We start from the raw sequence: 21,791 nt of genomic DNA on the forward strand, positions 1-21,791 counted from the left end.
CATTAATAAAGGTACTCATCAAGCGACGGTAATAAACACAGTTTACGCACCAATATCCATCATATGCATCATACTCAAGAAATCCAAAAAATAGGATTTCCAATTCCATAATCCATTTCTAAATCAAAGTTTAAAAAGGTAACATATTATCAAAAACCCAATGATTGCATTTTCAAAACTCAGTCCTATAAGACATAGTCATTTCCAATATATCAACATAATTCCAAGTATATACCCAAATAACTTTTATAGTTCTAAAATATAAAACTACTCACAAACAACATACTAGCATATATTATGAGAGAAAAATGATTACTTCTCACCTAAGCAAAGATCAATTACCACCAACAAGTTGCCCCATGCATAACAACATCAATCATAAACAATCTACCCAACCACACAATCAGGACATATTAGTTAATAACTAATTAAATGATCAATAATAACAAATGGGGACTCAAAATCCTAGCTCAACTCAAAACACCTCTCAATTTCAAATTGACCAATTCAAAACTCAGTATTCTATCCTAATCCTTAACTGTCTCCTAATTACACCAATTGATTACAAGTCTCAATTTTCTCAATCTAAATTCATCATAAAAATCAACTCAAATCAATATTCTAAACCGATTAAATATTAACTCTAACTCATATTAACATAAAACAATCATCAAAACTCATTTTGAATCATTACAATATCATTAACCATTATAAACCTCCCAAAAATCACAAACCCTAGGTTCAAATCTCTTAAAACTCCAAATCCAGGAAAACTAAACTAATTAAACACTTAGATTAGACCATAAAATTCATTTAAATTCAAAATAATTGGTCAAAATCTTAGTCCATTCGAAATCCTTGAAGAACACTAAGATTCAACTATCTTAATCTTGAAAAATCTATGAGAAAATGATAGAAAGGAGGTAGGAATACTTACTCTGATATTTGGAAACTCAAATATACTCCTAAGGACTAAAATCTACAAGCTCAATAGAGCCCAAATGTTCCACCACTCTAAATCATATGAAAATCGTGTTTGAAACTGATTTTAAAAACCAGTTTGTGACACATTCGTCGTGGATTGGTCGCGACGAATGTCACACAGTAAGAAAAGACTCAATTTTAAAAATTCATATTTAAGTCCACACATCTCCAAAAATTACAAATTAGGATGGTTTAGAAAATTTGAGATTCTATTTTCAAATTCAAAAGGAATCACTCAAAGACAAGATCAGTAGTTCCTTCAAAATTCTTAATTTCCAAGACCACTAAAAAATGTCCAGGGTCATGACCTCCAATAATAAACCTTAATAGTTCTAAGCCTCAACATCCAATTTCAACTACTTAATACCTCAATTTTTTAGATAATCAAAGGTTAATTAACTTTAATCCTTGGATTAAAAATTAGGATGTTATAGTAGATATTTCTTTTAAAAATTTACTAGATAATCCCCTTTCTAGTAAAAATTCAGCTTTAAATATTTTTAAAGCCAACCTTTTTATTTTCAACAAGCTAAAATAATTTTATAATCTTCTATAATCTCTAAATTAATTTTATCTCATTTTTGTCTGATTATTTGATGCCTCTATATAATTAAAATAATTGACTTTGACTAATTTTTTCCTAATTAGCCAAAGTTTTCACAATTTGCCAAATTTTTAAAAATCCTTTAAATTTATTCTTAGGGTATTTTTATTATTTTTAACCTCATTTTTCATTTTATGAAATTTTTTTGGAATTTCAAGCACACTTTCTATTATTATCTTTTCGGCCCAAAACTTTTTAAAATTACAATTTGATCCCTACTAGGGTGTAACCTCAAGAATCATCTCATTAAACTAACATGATTTATGGCCCATAATCATCTCAATTTCTCATACTCAACCCCTGAGATTTTATTAGTGTCTTTATCTTCCTCGTCCTTTAGTTCTAGAAAACTTTTACTTTACAGCTTAGTTCTTGAGAATCCTTCTACTTTTTAATGACATTTCTAGGACTTCTGCCAAAAGAAATCTGGTAGTGTAACATTCTAAGTTTTAAGTTGAGGAATAGAGTTAATTGAGATTTGTTTAGCTATAAAAATTGAGATATTAAGTAGTTGAAACTGGATGTTAAGGCTTAGAAATACCAAGATTTAATGATTGGAGGTTATATCTCTAAATATTTTTTAGTAGTCTTGGAAATTAGGTGCTTTTAAGGGCAAAAAGATTTTTTCTTTGAGTGATCCTTTTTGCATTGAAAAATAGGCATCTCAAGTTTTTCAAAGAGCCACAATTTTTAATTTTTGAAGATCCTTGGACTTAGTGATGAATTTTCAAAGTCGAAGCTTTTATTTGTGTTTTCGCTAGATGTTTGCTAGATATTTGCTATAACAAATAACATAGTTGTTGACTAGGTCATTTGCTAGATATATACTAAATGTTCGTTATAACAAACAACTTGACTGTATCGTTTGTTAGATGTTCGCTATAGCAAATGCGTCAAAATCTAGTTTTATAAGTCTGTTTCATATGCAATTTTTAGGAGGTTTGGGGAGAAGAACTCAGGACTCTGGTAGGATTTGTTGTTTTTGGTTAAGGAGAGTATATTTTGGGGAAAAAAAAAGTAAGTATTCCTAACCTCATTTTTATCCTTTTATGTTAGATTTTTTTAAGGATTGAAATAGTTGAATCTTAAGGTTCTTTAAGAATTTCAAATGGTCTGAGGTTTTGACCAATCATTTTTTATTTAAATGACTTCTATGGACTAATCTAAGTGTTTAATTGGTTTACTTTTCTTGGATTTGGAGTTTGGAAGAATTTGAACTTAGGGTTTGTCATTTTTGGGAGATTTATGATGTTTAATGATATTGTAATGATTCAAAATGAGTTTTGATAATTGGGTTATGTTAATATGAGTTAGAATTGATATTTAATTGGTTTAGAATGTTGATTTGAGCTGATTTTAATATTTGATTATTTTTTATGATAAATCTAGATTGAGAACATTAGGGCTTCTAATCAATTGGTGTATTTGGGAGATAACTGAGGATTTCTATAAGTTGATTGATATATTAGAATAGTGTATTGAGTTTTAGATTGGTGAATTTAAAGTTAATTAAGAGAAGTTTTGGGTTGAATTAGGATTTTGAGTCCCCAATTGTCATCGTCAACTACTAGATTAATTTGCTAACTAATATGTGGTGATTATATGTTTGTGTAGATCATTTGTCATTGGTGCTATTACGCACGGAGTAACTTGTTTGTGATAATTGATCATTGCTTAGGTGAGAGGTAACCACTTTTCACTTGTTATATATGCTAGTATGTTGTTTGTGAGTAGTTTTATTGTTTTAGAGCTATAAAAGTTATATTGGTATATACTTGGAATTATCTTAATATATTGAAATGATTATGTCTTATAGGATTGAGTTTTGAAAATGCAATTCTTGGGTCTTTGATAATATGTTACTACTTCAGACTTTGATTTGGAAATGAATTATGGAATTAGAAATTGACCATTTGTTGGATTTCTTTAGTATGATGCATATGATGCGCATTGGTGAGTGAGCTGTGTTTATTATTGTCACGTGATGAGTGCTTCCATTAATACATGATAGTTGGCTTCCAACACTTTCCCTATAGTGAGGGAAGTTCCTCATTTGTCCGTAATTCTGTATTCTCCCAAGGTGAGGAATTAGCTTAAGTTTATCTCCCAAAGTGAGAGATTAGCCATTTTGGCTCTTATTTTCCCTATAATGAGGGAATGTGGTCATTAGGATTACATTTGCATGATAACACTAGTACATTATTATGAGACTGGAGAAATTCAATTTGAACATTAAGATCAGTGATATTGATATATATGCATGATTGCTTATTGTCTATAACTATCTTACTTGATACCTCACAAGTACATATTAGTGTGTATGATGAGTTGAACTGTTGGTTACTAAGGTCACCCATGGTTATTACTGTTTTCAAGTAAATGTCCTAGGGTCACACCACCAAGGAAGAATTCGGAGGCCTAAGTTTTTACAGCTTCTTGTACTACCTCCATCTCTTTGTATGTGCTGAAGGATTATATATGGCCACCTAAGATCCCTTTTTTTTACATACTCTATTGATTAAAGATTTGATTCTTAAACCTATTTTGTGGATTTCTGAATTATAGATTAAATGCTAGTAGTAGGCCGGAGGCCTTAGGTTTGTGCTTGTGTTTGTTATAGACCTTATTGATTATTTATGATTTATGATACTAGCTATTTAGTAATCTATTTGTATTTCGAGCTTGGTATTGCTGTTACTCCCGGGTTTGACACTCGAAGGCACAATTTGAGATGTTTGGAATTATGTTAATTGTGTTAATTATGGGCTTATTTCCTATAACCATATTAGCGGGAATTAAATCCTTTTTAACATGGTTTTATTTGTTCTAATTACCCAAAATATTTTATTCAAGAATATTTTTGGAGGATGAATTGAAACCTTTCTACTATGGTAGTTTTATGTAATTGCTTTTTTTTTTTTTTTACCATAGTAATATTTTAAATGATTCTTAAAGTGAGCAAATCAATAGTTTTTGGGAGGTGATTTTACAGATAGCCCGTCCATTTCAGATTATTTTTTGTATTTCTATGTCCAAAATTCGGATGTTACACATACATAATCATGTGTCGTCTTTTTAAAATATTACTTCTCCGGTCCTTAATATAGGACCTAATTGTTGAATAAATTTTGATCCTAAATATAAGATTTATTTCTCATATTTATCATTTTTTTCTAAATTACTTATATGGATACTCTCTCAACTATAATGAAGTATAAGAGGGAGAGAGGATATTAAAAAAATGATTATAGTGTTTTAGAAAGAATATGTCATATTTTTTATAATTAACTAACTTACCTAACTTCCTTAATCTAATCAAATTAGTTAAATTAGTCTTATATTAAGGACTAGAAGAATATTATTTAATTACAACTCACATGAAACAAGTAGAACACATGCTATGTATGATTGGAAAAATTGGCCCAATGAATAGAGTAACTTAATTTAAGTAGTTTCCAAATAAAAATAGTTATTATTGGAAAATTTTTGAAAATTCATTTTATTTAATTAAATATATTTAATACATAAATATGAATACAACTTAAAATTCATATAAATTTAAAAATTAAAATTATAAAAATAAAAATAGCCATTGGTGGCGCATGCCTCAGTGAAATAATTGTCCACCCATATATCTCTGCCGCTGCAAAAGCTAGATGGAGTAGAGAGAAAGGTAAAAATGAGTATTAGATGCTCAGTAGTGACAAAAACAGCAAAATAATAACTAAAATATATGATGATGAATACATCCACCTCAAAGACAACAATAACAATGGCCTTTTTTGAATAAATGTTAGCAAAAGTGACTTTTATCCTAACTAATTGTCATAAATTGAAGTAAAAGTAAAACTTAATTAATGTAATGTGGTATGTATTTAGGTAATTTTTTATTAAGAAAAGTTAGTTTAGCATAAATTTTATTCCTCCGGTTTTAAATATAAGACATATTTTGTACCGTAATTTACGGTATAAAATAGGTCTTATATTGAGAACCGGAGAAGTATATTAAAAAGACAGTCTTAAAAGGTTTAAATTTTTTTAAAAAAAGTCAAAAGTTTGAAATCAGAGAAAATTATTTCAATTTTAAAGTGAATTTTGTTCAAAAAGTAATTTTTGGGCCCTAAATATAGATGCATCACCAATTGGGTATTCAAACATAAATTTGTTATATTACGAGGAATTAGTTTCTTCTACTAAATGTAATTTATATTACTAACTTCTAATACTTTTTTTTTGGGTACAATCACAAATTGGTGAGTTCTGATGCAAACACTTTTTTTTTTGTCGTGCATAGACATTCTCCTATCGGAGGCAATTCTACTCGAGACATGCAATGTTAAATGTGGATACTTTTTTTAGTAAAAATTCTAACGTTAATTTGCCATGTTATAAAGAACTACTTTTTTTCTGTTAGACCTGATAACATTAACACTTCTTAATGTGATGCCAAATTCTATGGTATAGTCTAAATGCAGAATTATTCAGGCCTGTTATTTGATAAGACTGCCCGTTAAATTTGTGAAATTTTGGGTCTAAAATCCTCCAAAACTGGGTTTGAATGGTCCATACTTTTTCCTTCTCCAAATTCTTTTAAAAAAAAGACCCAAAACTAGGGCCCAAAACAATAAATTAAAAGGGCCTCAATCTGATAACTGATTTTGGTCCACGGCCCCACCTGAATTGTCCTAGGTTACGAGCCCACCTGACTTGTTTATAAAAGAAAACCGTATGTAAAAGCAATAACTTTTTAAGAGAATTATAATGAGATCCCAAACAAAAAATAATTAAAAAAATAAATTTCAAAAGTTGTCATTTTCATTATAGGACTTGTTATTATAGGTTGTTGAGATTGTTATTGAAACTTTTTGGTAATTATTTTTTTTCCGTGGAACTTGATTGTAATTTTTTCTTCTTTTTTTTTTGGTACCAACTTGAAATGAAATCTGTAATCCGTAGAGTAATTGGCAAAAAAGCCTTATTAAAAGTAAAAACTAAGATAAAGACAGTTACAAAATAAGACAAACTGTCCTCCTTCCTTCGTCAAAAATCACACGTGGTTAATTTTCTTTTCTTTTTTTTTTTTGGCATTTTTGGCTTTTCTCCCACCGAAATTCAAATTGCCCATGGAATTAAGAATCTCTCTCTTTCTTCCTCTTTTTTAGATCCAATAAAAAGTAAGATTCTTTGGAAAGGAAAAGAGGAAGAGAATCCGGAATGAAATTGGTTCCCGACAAAAACCCTAAAGAGAATATTCCGTCACTTATTTTGTTTTAGTTTTTAAATATCAGAAAGCTCCTGCAGTAAAATTATAATATAGAATCTTCTGACTGTTGTCAGAATCCAGGGCCTTTATAAAATACTGCCTCCTAAACATCTTTAATATAAGAAATTTTTATTTTAATATAAGATTCTAATTTTTTTCATATTTATTTATTTATTTATATTTTTTATAATAATAATATTTCTATTCAATATATTTTTAAAAAAATAATATTTATTTAATTATAAATAGTACTTCTAATACTTAATATAAGAACTGGTTTGACTCTTATTTTGGTTCTAAATATAACATATCAATTTACTTTGTCTCTTATATTTATCTATTTTTTTCAAGATAATCATTGCAATAGTAATAGTTTTAACCAATACACTTAATTAGTAAGGATATAATAGGAAAGACAACACATATTTATTAAAAATAACCCATTTAACTAGTTTTATTAATCTATACAAATTAATCAACTAGCTCTCATATTAAAGACACAAAATAATAACTAACATAACTAATTTCTTTAATATACTCAAATTAATTAATTAATTGTGATATTAAGGATTAAATATCATTATAAAAATAAACCATTATAAATTCCGAGTTAGTCCCTTTTTTGTAAGCCGCCATAAGCATCCTCACCACTCACCGGTCTCCTCCCAGAGAAGCCGCCATGTGTGGAATACTTGCAGTCTTGGGCTGCATTGACAACTCTCAGGCCAAGCGTTCTCGTATAATCGAATTGTCTAGGAGGTAATTTTTCTTGTACATTTCATTTCTCGAAACCTGTGCTTGTGGTGATTTTCTCTAGCTTGCAAATATTTGCTCTTGATCTACGGCTGCAAGTTACAGAAGGTCTTTTCTGCCATAAGTACATTTAGATGCGTTGTTCTTCTTTTGGAAGGATAGATGTTTTCCTCCTCGTTTTGGCTTGACGACTGAACTCCATTTGCTTCTTAGTTAATATTTTACGATGAGAGAGTCGGCTTTCTAAACTGGAGCTTGAAAATGCAGGTTAAGGCATCGGGGTCCTGATTGGAGTGGCTTGCATTGCCATGAAAACTGTTATCTTGCCCATCAACGTCTGGCTATCGTCGATCCTACCTCAGGGGATCAGCCTCTATATAATGAAGACAAGAGTGTCGTTGTTACTGTAAGTTTGTTTACCCGATTCTGTTCATTTACTTTTCTTTATTACTATGAAATACATGGCTTTTCTCATTCAGTGCGCGATGCATATGATCCATTTCTCTGACTTTAAGATCCATGGGTATACACCCATGCTATTACTTCACTGAGCCGTTTGGTCTGCTTATACACGAATCCTATTTACATGCTTATATCATCTGTCTGATCCAATATAAGGTCTGCATTTTGCACATGGGATTTGTTTCTTAATTTTTACATTGAGTTGGTAGTCTCTTTGCCATTTAATAGCCATGTGAATATTTTCACCAAGGGTCATCTTTTTCTGAATATTCAAGGTTGTCAAACACTACGAAAACATGTATTTTTGTTGTTGACACCTCAAATCTTCTGTTGTTTTTTCTCTTCCTTCTAATCATTCTTAGGTATCAAACTAGTTCCTTGATCTTTTCTTAGCCTTATCTTTTCCTTTTTGAACCATGTCATTAGGTAAATGGAGAGATATACAACCATAAAGAATTGAGAAAAAAACTGACTTCTCACCAATTTCGCACTGGAAGCGACTGTGAAGTGATTGCCCACCTTGTAAGTGTTCAAGAACTCAGGAAATCAAGTGATCCTCATGTTGTTTTTATATATAATGCTAGAAGATGCTTTATTCAATGCGGCTTTTCTTATATCTTCCCTCCTATTTGCTTGTAACAACTTGTAATCATCTCAGTATGAAGAATATGGTGAAGAATTCGTTGACATGTTGGATGGCATGTTCTCTTTTGTCCTTCTAGACACTAGAGATAAAAGCTTCATTGCAGCTCGTGATGGTATTGGGATTACCCCTCTTTACATGGGCTGGGGTCTCGATGGTATGTGGCTTTACTTTGGTATAGAACGAACTAATGCTCCTGTGACCCTGATCATCAGTATTGTATTGCTGCTTTAGTGACCCTGATCATTAGCATTGTGAGGCCATAAGTCGTAAATTTTATTCATCTCGAATACTACTTTTGGAATAATATCTATTCGCTTAGCCCGAACACTACTTATGGATGGAAAATAACGATTTGCCTAGTTTGACGAAGCTTCATTGTAACTTGGCAAGTTGGTTTATATTTTTTATAATTTGACCAAAGCAGGTGTCTTATATATTGAAGGCTTGATTTATTTTCAGGATCTATATGGTTTGCATCTGAAATGAAAGCTTTGAGTGATGATTGTGAGAGATTTGTATCTTTTCCTCCAGGGCATTTATATTCCAGCAAACAGGGTATTGAAAACCTCATTCTTCTATTCATAAATTATTTTAAACATATTGAGAACCGCTACCTCATCAGCTATACCGATGAGTCTTGTGATTCTCATCCTTTTATTGGTTTCATTTTGATTTGATAGAGATACTTTTTCATTTGTATATCCTTTGAAACTTGATGCCTTTTCAGGAGACCTAAGAAGGTGGTATAATCCCCCTTGGTATTCGGAGAATATTCCTTCGACTCCATACAATCCTCTGGCTTTGCGTGAGGCATTTGAGAAGGTAAGCTACTATGTTCTGTTGTACTGAATTTCGTTAACAAAATGTCTTAGATTGTCTTTTGATTTCGCTGGAATTTTGACAAATCCTACATGCCTTTAGAGTGGCGTGACATTTTTACAAGAAACTGAATCCAATAAATTTTTCTGGGCTACTGCTCAAGTGGAAGAGCTTGCGATTTAATTAAGGAAAAACTGAAATGTCATAAAGAATCACTGTCTAAGAAACAATAAATTCCCTCTTAATGAAACTTTATTATGCCCTTTTGAGAAAATATAATTAATATCTACAAAATATTAGAAGGTTTATCCATGAATTTATTATTGGTATCTTCTCATAATAGCACTCAAAACCCCGATATTAGGCCTTTATGGGTGCACCGCTGGGACCAATATGCTAGCTTATCTATTACTGGTATCTGTTGCATGTGATTGTTTGTTAGAATGATGGTGTGCAGCGTGCAGGACAATAATAGTTCTGAAAGTGGTGGCTGTATTTTAAAATTAGATGTGCGGTTTGTGAAGGAGAATAGTCATTTTGGTTCCTTTTGCTAGCGCATGTTCAATGACTTTTCATCTTGGTTTTACTTTTATACCATGCAGGCTGTAGTTAAGAGACTTATGACTGATGTACCATTCGGAGTTCTGTTGTCTGGAGGACTAGATTCATCACTGGTTGCCGCTGTTGCCAACCGTCATTTGGCTGAATCTGAAGCTGCTCATCAGTGGGGATCACAGCTACATACCTTTTCTGTTGGTCTAGAGGTTTGAATACTTTACTCATGCTTGTTGAAAATGAGTGGTTTCTTGTTAGTATTTTCCGCCAACTAATATGCTTGGAGTTTTAACTTGTCTGATATTCAGGGCTCGCCAGATTTGAAAGCTGCCAGAGAGGTAGCCGATTATATTGGTACCCGTCACCATGAATTTCATTTCACCGTTCAGGTGGTGACTGTCTTCGTCACTCTCTCTCTCTCTCTCTCTCTCTCTCTCTGTGCTTTCCCAGTGTAACGAAAAAACATCTTTTTTGAATTTTGTCCTTTTGACAATAAGCATTTCTTTTACATGGAGGAGTAAGATATTCTCATGCTATGTCAGGAAGGTATAGATGCGCTTGAAGAAGTCATTCACCATATAGAAACATATGATGTAACGACTATCAGAGCGAGCACTCCTATGTTCCTTATGTCTCGAAAAATCAAATCGTTGGGAGTGAAAATGGTTCTTTCTGGGGAAGGTTCAGATGAAATATTTGGAGGTTACCTGTACTTCCACAAGGCACCTAACAAGGAAGAATTTCACCAAGAAACATGTCGAAAAGTAAAGACATTATCTCCTCTTTTTATTTAGGAAACAAAATTAGTGCTTACCCAATTACATTCTTCAAGTTTCACACTTCGATGATTTGGATTTTGATGGCTTTGATGATTTGATAGATTAAAGCACTACATCTTTATGACTGCCTGAGAGCCAATAAATCAACTTCAGCATGGGGTTTAGAGGCTCGTGTACCATTCTTAGATAAAGAATTCATCAACGTAGCCATGAGCATAGATCCAGAGTGGAAAATGGTATTAAAAGTTTTACATTGTGTTCCTTTGTTCAACAAAAAAAAAAATGACGATGTCTTTGTAGTACTGCTTTATTGACGTGAAATTAAACTCAGTGACTTAATCTCTTCAATCATGTTATGAAATTTGTATCTCATTACACAGATAAGGACTGATATTGGAAGGATAGAGAAGTGGATCCTACGCAATGCATTTGATGATGATCAGAAGCCATATCTACCTAAGGTTAGTATCCATCGCTGCTGCATGCTAATCTATTTTGCTTGTCTACTTAAACTCGTGGTGTTAGCTGTTAAAGTGTCTCGTTTTATTTAAAAGTCTTTGCCTCTGTGTTATATGGACTTGTGTATCTTCGTCTTGAATTTCTGATCCCCCCCCGCCCTTGTTGTGGTCATTTCAGCACATATTGTATAGGCAGAAGGAACAGTTCAGTGACGGTGTTGGGTACAGCTGGATTGATGGCTTGAAGGAGCATGCCAACAACCTAGTATGTGTTTGGCTTAGGAAACTTTCTTGAGGTTCATTTTCTGATTTGCTGCTCGTTAGTAAACTTTCTTGGCTATTTAATTCTAAACCTTTGTTCTCTTTTCATAACTGATCAGGTCACAGATGCAATGTTAATGAATGCAAGTTTTATTTATCCAGAAAACACTCCTACCACGAAAGAAGCATACTTCTACAGAACAATTTTGAGAAGTTCTTCCCTAAGGTGGACATGATTTTTTTTTTTTTTGGGTAGATTTACCCAAAGTGCCATTGCTTACAAAATTTATACTCTGTCCAAACATTACCTCATCATCGTGTTCAACCATTGAAACAGAATGCTGCTAGGTCAACAGTTCCCGGAGGCCCTAGTGTGGCATGCAGTACCGCAAAAGCTGTGGAATGGGACGCAGCGTGGTCAAAAAATCCTGACCCTTCTGGTCGGGCTGCACTTGGCGTTCATGAGGCAGCATACGAGGAAGCAAAAGTTGCCAAACCGATCAATGGCGCCCACTAAACTGCTTTTAGTGGACGTTGAGTTCTGTATATTTATTGGTTAATGAAAGTAGAGGAGACGTGTTGTTTCTAAATTACATTTGAGAACTCTACTTTGTAATAGGCATAAAGTTTATTTCTCTGAAGCATCTCTGTAATGTGGTCCCACTTGTGTTGGTGGTTGTTTTTCCTCAATCTAATGAACCGACCATCCACTGGTGTATAATAAATACGGAAATTCAGTCCTACGAAGTAATCTTATATTTACAGCTTGAGTACATATTTACACATTATACAATGCTGTATTGATAACGTAGTTGGGTGATAAAATTTGTCCTGTTATCTGTCAAAATAGCCTCCCTTACAACGTATAGATTGTCAGGATTCTGAATCAGCATGATATATATACAGAAGCTGCAAGGCATTAAATGTTGGCTCAGATGTATATCTAGGTTAACACCATCGACAGATTCCAGGTGCCTCGGCTCTGCTCAATGCTAAAACTTCTTCATACTTGGAACCATATACAAAGCCCCACAGCTGCATGGATGAAGAAGTACTCAATAATATTCTATTTGAGCAAATGTTTAATTGAAGTGTGCCTCTACTTGACATGATCTCAGATAATAAAGATAGAAAGATGAGTGGATAGTGGTCAATGATTTAGACCTTGATATAACCCCAAAGAAAACAAAGTGCGACTGTGTGTGTGTGTGTGTGAGAGAGAGAGAGAGAGAGATTTTTTAAGTGCCTCTACCTCTACTTCCTTAACTTCAAAGTCCTGAGAATGAGCAAGGCAAGGATTGCCATAAGTTTCAGAGACTGAGCTCGACCCGTTCAATCTGAAGTAGATGTAAGAGAAATTAAAGAGTGTGTACGGTAAAAAATTTGACGAAACTAAAAAATTTCATAATGTCAGGCCAGAATTCTTACAGATCACCATCCAAATAGAGGGCAAAATGACCTCCCCCGCCAAGGGCTAGAAAGTCAGAGGAGCATAGTGTGAAATAGCGGTTTATCCCTGAAAAAATTGAGGTTACTCTGAGCATAGCTAGTTTGTGGCCAAGAAAAACAGAACATAGTTAGTCCATAGCAACTTAGGAGTCCCAAACCAGGGCATAGCTAAGCTTGTATACAGGTGTCTGTGGTTGTTTATAATGCAGTAGTGTCACATTTATTGCATTTTATGGAAATTGGTTCCATTTCTCCAAACTCAATGTCTCCAAAAAGGAAAACAAAAAACAAAAAAGAAAAACAGCTGATCCAACCTAAAAAACCCATAAATTTGTCAAGGCACCAGGGCAGTCTGATCAACCCTTAAAACCAGCCAACATAAAAATAGACTAAACTGGTCACACTTGCTGGTACGTCCTATTATTTCCTACCTGCCTCACCTTGCCCTGAAATTTATTAAAAAAATACTATGTCCGTCCTAAACATAAGATTCACTTTGTAGTGCAAATTACACTACAGAGTAGATTTTTATATTTAGGACCAAAAATAGTAACATTTATTTTTTTTTTTTTTTTTTGCTACATAGTAATATTTATATTCTAATAGAAAATGTTTCAACTCAATCTATTTGTCCATATATTGTCAATACTTTAGTTAGAAAACAGCCCTCTTTAATCTCAAATCTCAATCATACCACTGATAAGTCCCAAACTCCAACCATCAAAAATTGAATTTTACCAAAATCCAGCCCGAACTCTGGTCAAACATCAACTTACCCAATACCAAAAGAGAAAAAGAACTCAACACACACGAGACCAAATAGTATATGTTTTATAATACCTCAGTCTAATCTCGAGGTAGAACAACTACCGAAGTGCACCAAGATTCTGAGACCAAATTAATCTCTGGTTTTATTTGCTCGTGAAAGAGTATAATCATATGCTGCCCCGGGGGGGGGGGGGAGCCTATCATTTTATAAATCAGGAAGTCAATACCTGTTGGGCGATATATAGTAGGATGGCCAGAGGCGTTTGTGAAGACAAAAGTATTACTTGTTCCCTGTTACAAAATCTAATCTTAGCAATATAAAACAAATGATAATACTAATACAACAGTATAACATAGTCAGTAGGCTAAACAGTCAGATAATGACCTGATATTTTTTGTTTGATGGCTTAAGTGGTGCTTCAACCAAGCCACCAAAAACTGCACCTTTACGATCTCCAACAACCTGGAGACAGTAAGATAATCTTAACGCAAGTGAAGAACTTATCCTTACAATTTAAAGGGCGGTACAATGCAATATCTTAGTTGACATACAAAATAACAAATAGTGTATTAATCTGTACCAAACACTGCATTTCACAGGTCAAATTACAAAAGGTAGAATGACTTTAAATTACAGTACGGACATTTACACCAGAGAGCTTACAAGCACAGGAAGTTAACAAATACGATAAACTACTGCATACTACTCATAACGATGTTCACAAACTATTCAGTGACAGCTAAACAACAATGAAACGTGACTGTTGGAATAGTTGGTAACAATGTAAGGTTCAACTCAGATAAATATCCACCCGAAGTGATCAAGATCAAGAATGGGAAATGACATATAAATTGTGGTATATGATAAAATCAACATAAAACAACATGAGATATTATCAAAAGCAAAAAATCAGATATCAAGATAATTATGACATCAAATATCATGACTTCTTTATATTTATCACTTAAGCTGTGAAGTAAGAGAACTCTACTTAAGTGAACAGAGATTACATAGTATATTCCTGTTCCACAATGACCACAGTAAAGAAAGCCTCAAAACAGGAACTCATCATTTTATCCATTAATTAGCCCATCAACTGTAAAAATAAAATATCAAAATAATTATGGTACAAAAATATTACACATTTATATTTGTCACCCATTGTCAAGAAAGAGAACTCTATTTAAGTAATCAGAAACTTCTAAGTCTACTTTTTCTTATTTGATTCATCATTTTATTCGTAATTAATTTGATTTTTTTTATTTATTCTATATATTCTTCTATTTTATTCTAATATTTATTGTATTTTATTCTATTATTCGTATTCGATTTTTATTATTATTTTGATTTTCCATTTTTGTGATTTCTTTTTTTTATTTCTTATTGATATTCTTAATTTTTTTCAATATTAATTTAATTAATTATATTTTTATATTAATTAAATATTAAATTAATTCATTTTTGGCAAACAGAAACTGCTAAGTTAGCATGTCCTGCAAGAATCTCAACAGGCAACGCTTCTAAAACCAAGCTTGTCCTCGAATCAAATCTGCAACTAATGGATGCTGGCGTGAAGGTATGGTAGTGAATGACAGTTCAAATGTTTAAATAATTCCAACAAATAACATTTGCATATGAGGCAAGAATTGACTACGATGCAGGACTTCTGTTTGATGCTCAATTAGTGGATATAACCCAGTCTAAGTAAATATCGCACTGTCCACTCAGAACGTGTGTTTCATTTCTAAAGTTAAGCAAAATTAACTAGTACTCAGGGTTTATATTGCTCAAGCCTCAAGGGCAACTAAACCGTACCAGCAAACTTAAGCCAGGCCAAAGCATGCTTCTCCTGTACAGTGTCAAAAGCGACATCCCATGCCTCTGTGTACTGCAGGAAATGACGAACGGTGATAAAAAGGCTTCGTAAACATTACTTTTTGATATAAAGGTTGCTGAAATTAAGCATAGAAAGAGTTTCATATGCGCCAAATAAATTTTGCATCCTTATATACCTGTATAGTAGCATCCATTTCCTCCCATGAATAAGAGCAGGAAGAGAAGCATAAAGAATATTTCTCATTTTCTCTGAAAGGAGCGCTGAAGGTTCAGAAGCTTCTGGTAGATCAATCAAAGATGTATGTTCCTCCTCAGGCTTAATATGCCTCATCTCAACACCAGATAATCCGGAACCATGCCCATCATCCAATTTCATTTCAGTCTCATCCTTCCGCTCTTGAGAGCGGAATCCTGTGATTCTTGCAGCTTGGTTGATAGCTCTACCAACAGATTGCTTACCCCTGGAAAACAAACTTCTCTTTCCAGTATTTTCCTTCATAGCTGAGTCTGATGGCGGCATATCAGTTCGACTTCTAGTGTCATTTTGCCCATCTGGGTTTACATTATCTCTAGAATCTGAAGAAGACAAGAACGAGTAGAGGAATGCAGAGAAGGATGAAGTATCAGGCCCATCAGTTAATTTCTCGCCACCATCTCGATTAGTTGACTCCGAATCAGACACATTTGATATATCCCCTCCTTCCTAAGGAAAAAATAGCCAGACGAATTTTAGCAGGAGATACTTCTTAATTACAGTTTAGAATTAACCTTCCGGATACAACTAAAAAATACATACTTGAAGAAAGAGAAACGTAAGGATACAGCCTATAGAAAAAATTGTATTGCAAGATGTACAAAGCTAATTAAAGGGCTAATTGACAAACGGAATCGATATGCCTTATCTATAACTCAATATAGGGTAAGGCGGAAAAGACGAAAGCCAAGGAAAAGCAACTTCCATTACCAATATAGGCCGTATACGCCATCTAAATTTCCATAATCACAAACATGTAACAAAAAGATCAAATGAAACAGAAAGGAGTGAGGAAATTACACTATGCAAAAAGGTCGTAGAAAATGACTAATTTGGATAAAAGACTAATGAATTGATCGGGGAAGAAACAAGGAGATTCTTCAAAATAAATGGGATAAGAATTAGAGAGAAAATGGAACGCAAGAACTTACAGAAGGAGGAGGAGGGGCTTTAGAGGGTTTGTCAGAGATCGGATTGAGTAGGACAGTGGTGAGATCCGATACAAAGTGAGCTGTTTTGCTTCGCAGAGATTGCTTTCGTCCCATTTCTACATACAGAAGATGCTATGAGTTTCTACTCAGAATCTTCTATCGCAAGCACACCGTCTTTGGACAAAAATTCTTATGTTTTTATCTTCCATTTCTGCTGCCTTGATGCATTTGATGACAAATTAGAAATGTCTCCCCCGCTTACCATTCTTTGTACTATCTACTTCGCCTATGTGAGAGAGAGGATTGTTGAAGTTGTGACCCGGTCCCCAGCTTCGATCAGGACTTGCAGCTGCGAATAGTCGGTTCGGTTTGTCAGCCGGATTAAGTGGGTTGTCTGATTCGCCCAGTGAACTCAGAATTTTCGTAAAAAAAAAAATTAAGGCCAATTATTCGATATTTTTTATTGTAAAGAAAAGCTTCAAGAAACTTTGCAAAATAATTTCTAGAAAACATTGCATTTATGTTTCAAAAAGTAATAAATACAATGGGGGAAATGAAATATATCAAACACTAAATAATGTAAAGGCAGTAAACGTTAAAAATTGCATTCCATTTTATTATGTAATAAATTATTACCCCGTCCTAATTATAAGACTCCGTTTATAAATTACAAATAGGATTTTATAATTAGAACTGGAGATAGTAACATATAATATAAAAATTTTAACCATGCTCAAAAAAATATAAAAATTTTAACAATAAGAACTAGTTATAACTCGTGACACTTTAATTAGAAAAAAAGTATAAAGTATAAATAAAGGCTTATTTGGATTTACAGCAAAAAAATAGTTTATTTTCAATTTAACTTTTAAAAAAATTGAGATAGTGTGATTTATGTTTGGAGGAATTACAATCAAATCCCACAAAAGAGAAATAATTACCAAAAGATTTCAATAACAATATCAACAATTTATAACGACAAATCTTATAATGAGAATGACAACCTCTGGAACTTATTTTTTTAATTGTTTTTCTTGTTTGGGACCTCATTTTAATTCTCCCTTTTCGTTTAGATTGACTTTTATAAATAAATTGGTTTATAAGAGTAAGTTGTTTAGATTATAATTGAATAAGCAATTTTAATTAGTAAAATTATCAAAATGAATATAACTTTTATTAAATAATGAAAAATAAAAAATTATCAATTTACATGTTCCTTCTATTCTAAATATAAGACTCATTTTGTAATGTAAATTACACTACAAAATGAGTTTTATATTTAAGAACGAAAGAGCAATATATAATTTTAAATTATTTATAAGCTTTCACTGATCTTATTTATAAGTTTCAAATTTGAGGAGGAGCGTAATGTATTTTACATATTTCAACTTAGATTTGTATTAATGTTTCATGTGGATTTTTTTTTCAAATCTTGGGCATAATTATTTATTATCTTTGCTGTACTCTCTCTTATTATACTTTTCTATACATTTTTTAAATTTTTTCTTATTAATTACAAGGATATATTTGTAAATAAAAATATATTTCTAACTTCATTATTACTTTCAGCTAATTTTAAATAATTTTTGGTTATCATAAATTAGTTATTTGAGGCTGGTAAAAAAAAAGTTACTCATTTTATCTTATTTATAAGTCACTTTTAATATGTTTCACACAAACCAAGAAAAATCTTAAACTTCCTTAATTCTCATTTAAAATTCAACAACTTTCTAACTTTATCCCTATTTAATATACATTATACTTTATATAAACAAAATCAACACAATAATAAATGAAAGATAAAATTATACATCTATATAAAAAAATTTCTCTCAGTGCCCTATAAATAGGACAAGAGGAGTATTTAAGACTTATAATAAAAATAGGAAGAAGTAGTAAATTTCTTAAAAGTAGGATTTAGCTCCTTTTTTTTTTTTAACTTCTTTCTCCATGTTTCAAAAGCCAAAAGTCATAAGTCATAAACACTAAGGATATATTTGGATTAACGTTGGGTAAAATTGACTTCTAGTCTAATTGACTTTATAACTGAAGTTAGAGTGAAAATCAGTTAGTGTAATACGATTTATGTTTAGATAGGTGCTTATAAAAAGTCAGTTAAAAAAGTTACAAGTTGTTTGATGATTATTAATGAACGTGTTTAGAAAATGACTGAAAAGGATATGGATTTTATTGAATAGTAGTATTTGAAATTTTATATTTTTATGTGATAATAGTTTAAAAAAATACGTAAAATTATTATGATAAAATATAAATAGTTTATTTGTGAAATTATAAAATAAAATATTTGTTACGGAGAAAAATTTGAAAACACATTGTAGATAATTAATTAAATATACATAATAGACAAATATGAATATAAATATAAATAAAATTTATTTGGTCTCTAATTAAAGTAAATGAAATCACATAACTAATTAGATCATAAGTTTTGCACAATTTTTCCATAAGTTAGTTAGAAAAGTTGATCCAGATTGCGTTGGATAAATCAGTTAGAAAAGTTACTTTTTCCCATAAATCAGTTAGAAAAGAAGTCACATCCAAACAATCTTCTGAGCCACAATAAGTCACAAATCTCAGTTTTACGCTTCCTCATGTGCTTTTACCTTCTGCAATGGCAATCCAACGAGGCCTAAATTTACGGAATGGCTTATAAGTAGCTTTTCAAACTTGATTTACAAAATACGAGATAAATATGTGAGAGGAGTTTTTCTCTCGACTTGCGTGAAATTACTTTTACAATTTGATCCAAACAAGTCTTAAATTTCTATTTATAGCTTATTGTAACTTTTTATATCAAATTCAAAATAACCCAAACACTACAATTTTATGGATAGCACATTTTCCCATCCAATGGCAAGTCTAGGATGCCTAAACTCCCTCACAAACAGACCAAAAAGAAGTCAGCTTTATTAATCTCAAAAAACCATAATACAAACACCGGTATCCAAAACGAGGGGCAAAAAAAAAAAAAAAAAGCCACCCAAAAAGCTTACACGCACAATCTAACGCGCAGCTAAACCAGAAAACAAAACTATACCTATAGCAGTCGAGAAAAAAATAACCAACTATTTATCTGTTAAAAAAAACTGAAACAAATTATACGGATTATAACTATAACTATATAAGCCGAACAACTAAGCTATATTCATTGGTATTTCCTGGTTCCTATTAAGAGCTAGTTAAATATTAAATTTGATTTTAAATATAATATCTCAATCCACCTTATTTTTAATATTTATTCATTTTACCCTTCAAATTATGTTTGGATATGTTAAGGAGTTTTTATAATCACAGGATAACTCAAATGCATACGATTAACAAAAGTATTTTAAAAATTTATTTATTACAAATAACTAATTTAATTAATTTTTTTAATATTATCAAATTAGTTATCTAAAGACTAGAGGTGGTACAATTTGAAATCAGCAACCAAACACCCTCAGCCATTCCACTTCGAATTCGTCCTTCTTCCACATTTGAGCTTCTTCCCTTTTCAGCACAAATCAGAAGCAACTTCCTCAGGCTTCCAGTTCTTCATATCATTAGCTAGAATCTTAGCCAAAAAGGGTGTTGATGAAGTTACCCACCCAATAGGGCACGCACACTCCTTGCCTACACTTTACAACAACCTTGTTCTTTCTTCTTGTCAGATTAGCATCAAGCTCTTTACTCACAGCTAACAGATTGCAATTCCCATCTATACCTCTCCATTCAGCGTTTTCAGTGAAATTTTTTTTTTCCTGCAACACAAAACGCCTCTACACAGTCTGTTTCAATAAGAGCTCTCACAAATCTTCAGTACCTAACCAGAATAATAGTTTTTAATTAAAACACATTAACCCAAGAAAATCAAAGGGTGTTGGATGAATCCATAATCTACAATGCAAAGATATTTACGACCTTAAAATAATTCCAATTCTGTTCTAAGCAAGTGTCACTTTGAAGTGTTTGGTTTTTAAAAAGAAAAAACAAAGAAAAAGGAAAACAAAGCAGTGTCATTTTTAAATTGTGATTGGATATTTACGACCTTATCCGCATAGATCGCTGTACTTGTATTTGTATTTTGGGGCTTCAAAATGAAATTGGACATAAAATAAGGGAAAATGGAACTCTAGTCCTTATAGTTTTAGGTAGTTTTGGTTCTAGGATCTGATTTCTAATATTTTTGAAGCAACTCCCTAAAAGTTTTTCTGTCTGCACCGATACTCTCCCCGCTTTCAAATACTATCTCCGATTCTTAATATAAAAATTAATTTAATTTTTAATTTAGTCTTAAGTATATATCTCAATCCATTTTATTTTTCATATTTATTCATATTTTTTAAAGTAGTTATTATAATAGTTGTACATGTTAAAAATTCAATCAAATGATAGTTGTAACTAATACACATGATAATAAGAATATTCCATGAAAGGCAACGTCTAATTATTACAAATAACTAATATAATAATCTTTTTTATCTATTCAAATTAGTTACTAGCTTTTATACTAAGTACAGGAGGTAGTATTGTTTTGAGGACTGACAGCTGGGCACTAACGCTGTTAAAACTGCTGACGTGTCTAACGGCACCTACATAACCAACATTTCGCAACTGACATGATGGAAGTCTTCAAGTTGTCAATATTTTTAATTGAAACAAAGTTACAGAGAAGGAGTTTGCTGAAACCATAACACCATTTCTTTGAAGCATCGTGAAGGTGTTGGCTATGAGGGGTTTGGCTTGGTTTGGGTGTTTTCTTTTGATTAAGCTTGTCAATCCCTGTTGCTGCAACTCTCATAGAGCGAAGATGATTAAGAAGTGCTAGTATTATGTTCAAGACTCGACCAATTTATTTATTGAAAACATCATTACAGATTGCCACTGTCAATACTGCTGAGAAGAAATTTAGGACATATTTGAAACAACTTATAAATAGTTTTTTTAATAGTGATTTACGGAAGAAAA

General features: G+C 32.1%; 1 protein-coding gene and 1 pseudogene across 1 annotated transcript; one reads left to right on the forward strand and one right to left on the reverse strand.

Moving 5' to 3' along the window:
- Positions 1-7,508: 7,508 nt before the first annotated feature.
- On the forward strand, positions 7,509-12,335 carry LOC114758230 (asparagine synthetase [glutamine-hydrolyzing] 2-like; annotated as a pseudogene).
- LOC114758236 (oxidation resistance protein 1-like) lies at positions 12,318-17,138 on the reverse strand. Its single transcript, XM_028947276.1, has 8 exons — positions 16,824-17,138; positions 15,815-16,341; positions 15,618-15,690; positions 14,187-14,264; positions 14,029-14,092; positions 13,013-13,100; positions 12,837-12,921; positions 12,318-12,619 (listed from the first exon to the last, which is right to left on the reverse strand). Exons 1-8 carry the CDS (start codon positions 16,935-16,937, stop codon positions 12,533-12,535), a joined length of 1,116 nt encoding a protein of 371 aa, XP_028803109.1. The 5' UTR covers positions 16,938-17,138; the 3' UTR covers positions 12,318-12,532.
- Between the last annotated feature and the right edge of the window lie 4,653 nt (positions 17,139-21,791).

This window comes from Neltuma alba, unplaced genomic scaffold, assembly GCF_004799145.2.
Source record: "Neltuma alba isolate B1F8T4 unplaced genomic scaffold, ASM479914v2 tig00001521_pilon, whole genome shotgun sequence".
Taxonomy (NCBI): Eukaryota; Viridiplantae; Streptophyta; class Magnoliopsida; order Fabales; family Fabaceae; genus Neltuma; species Neltuma alba.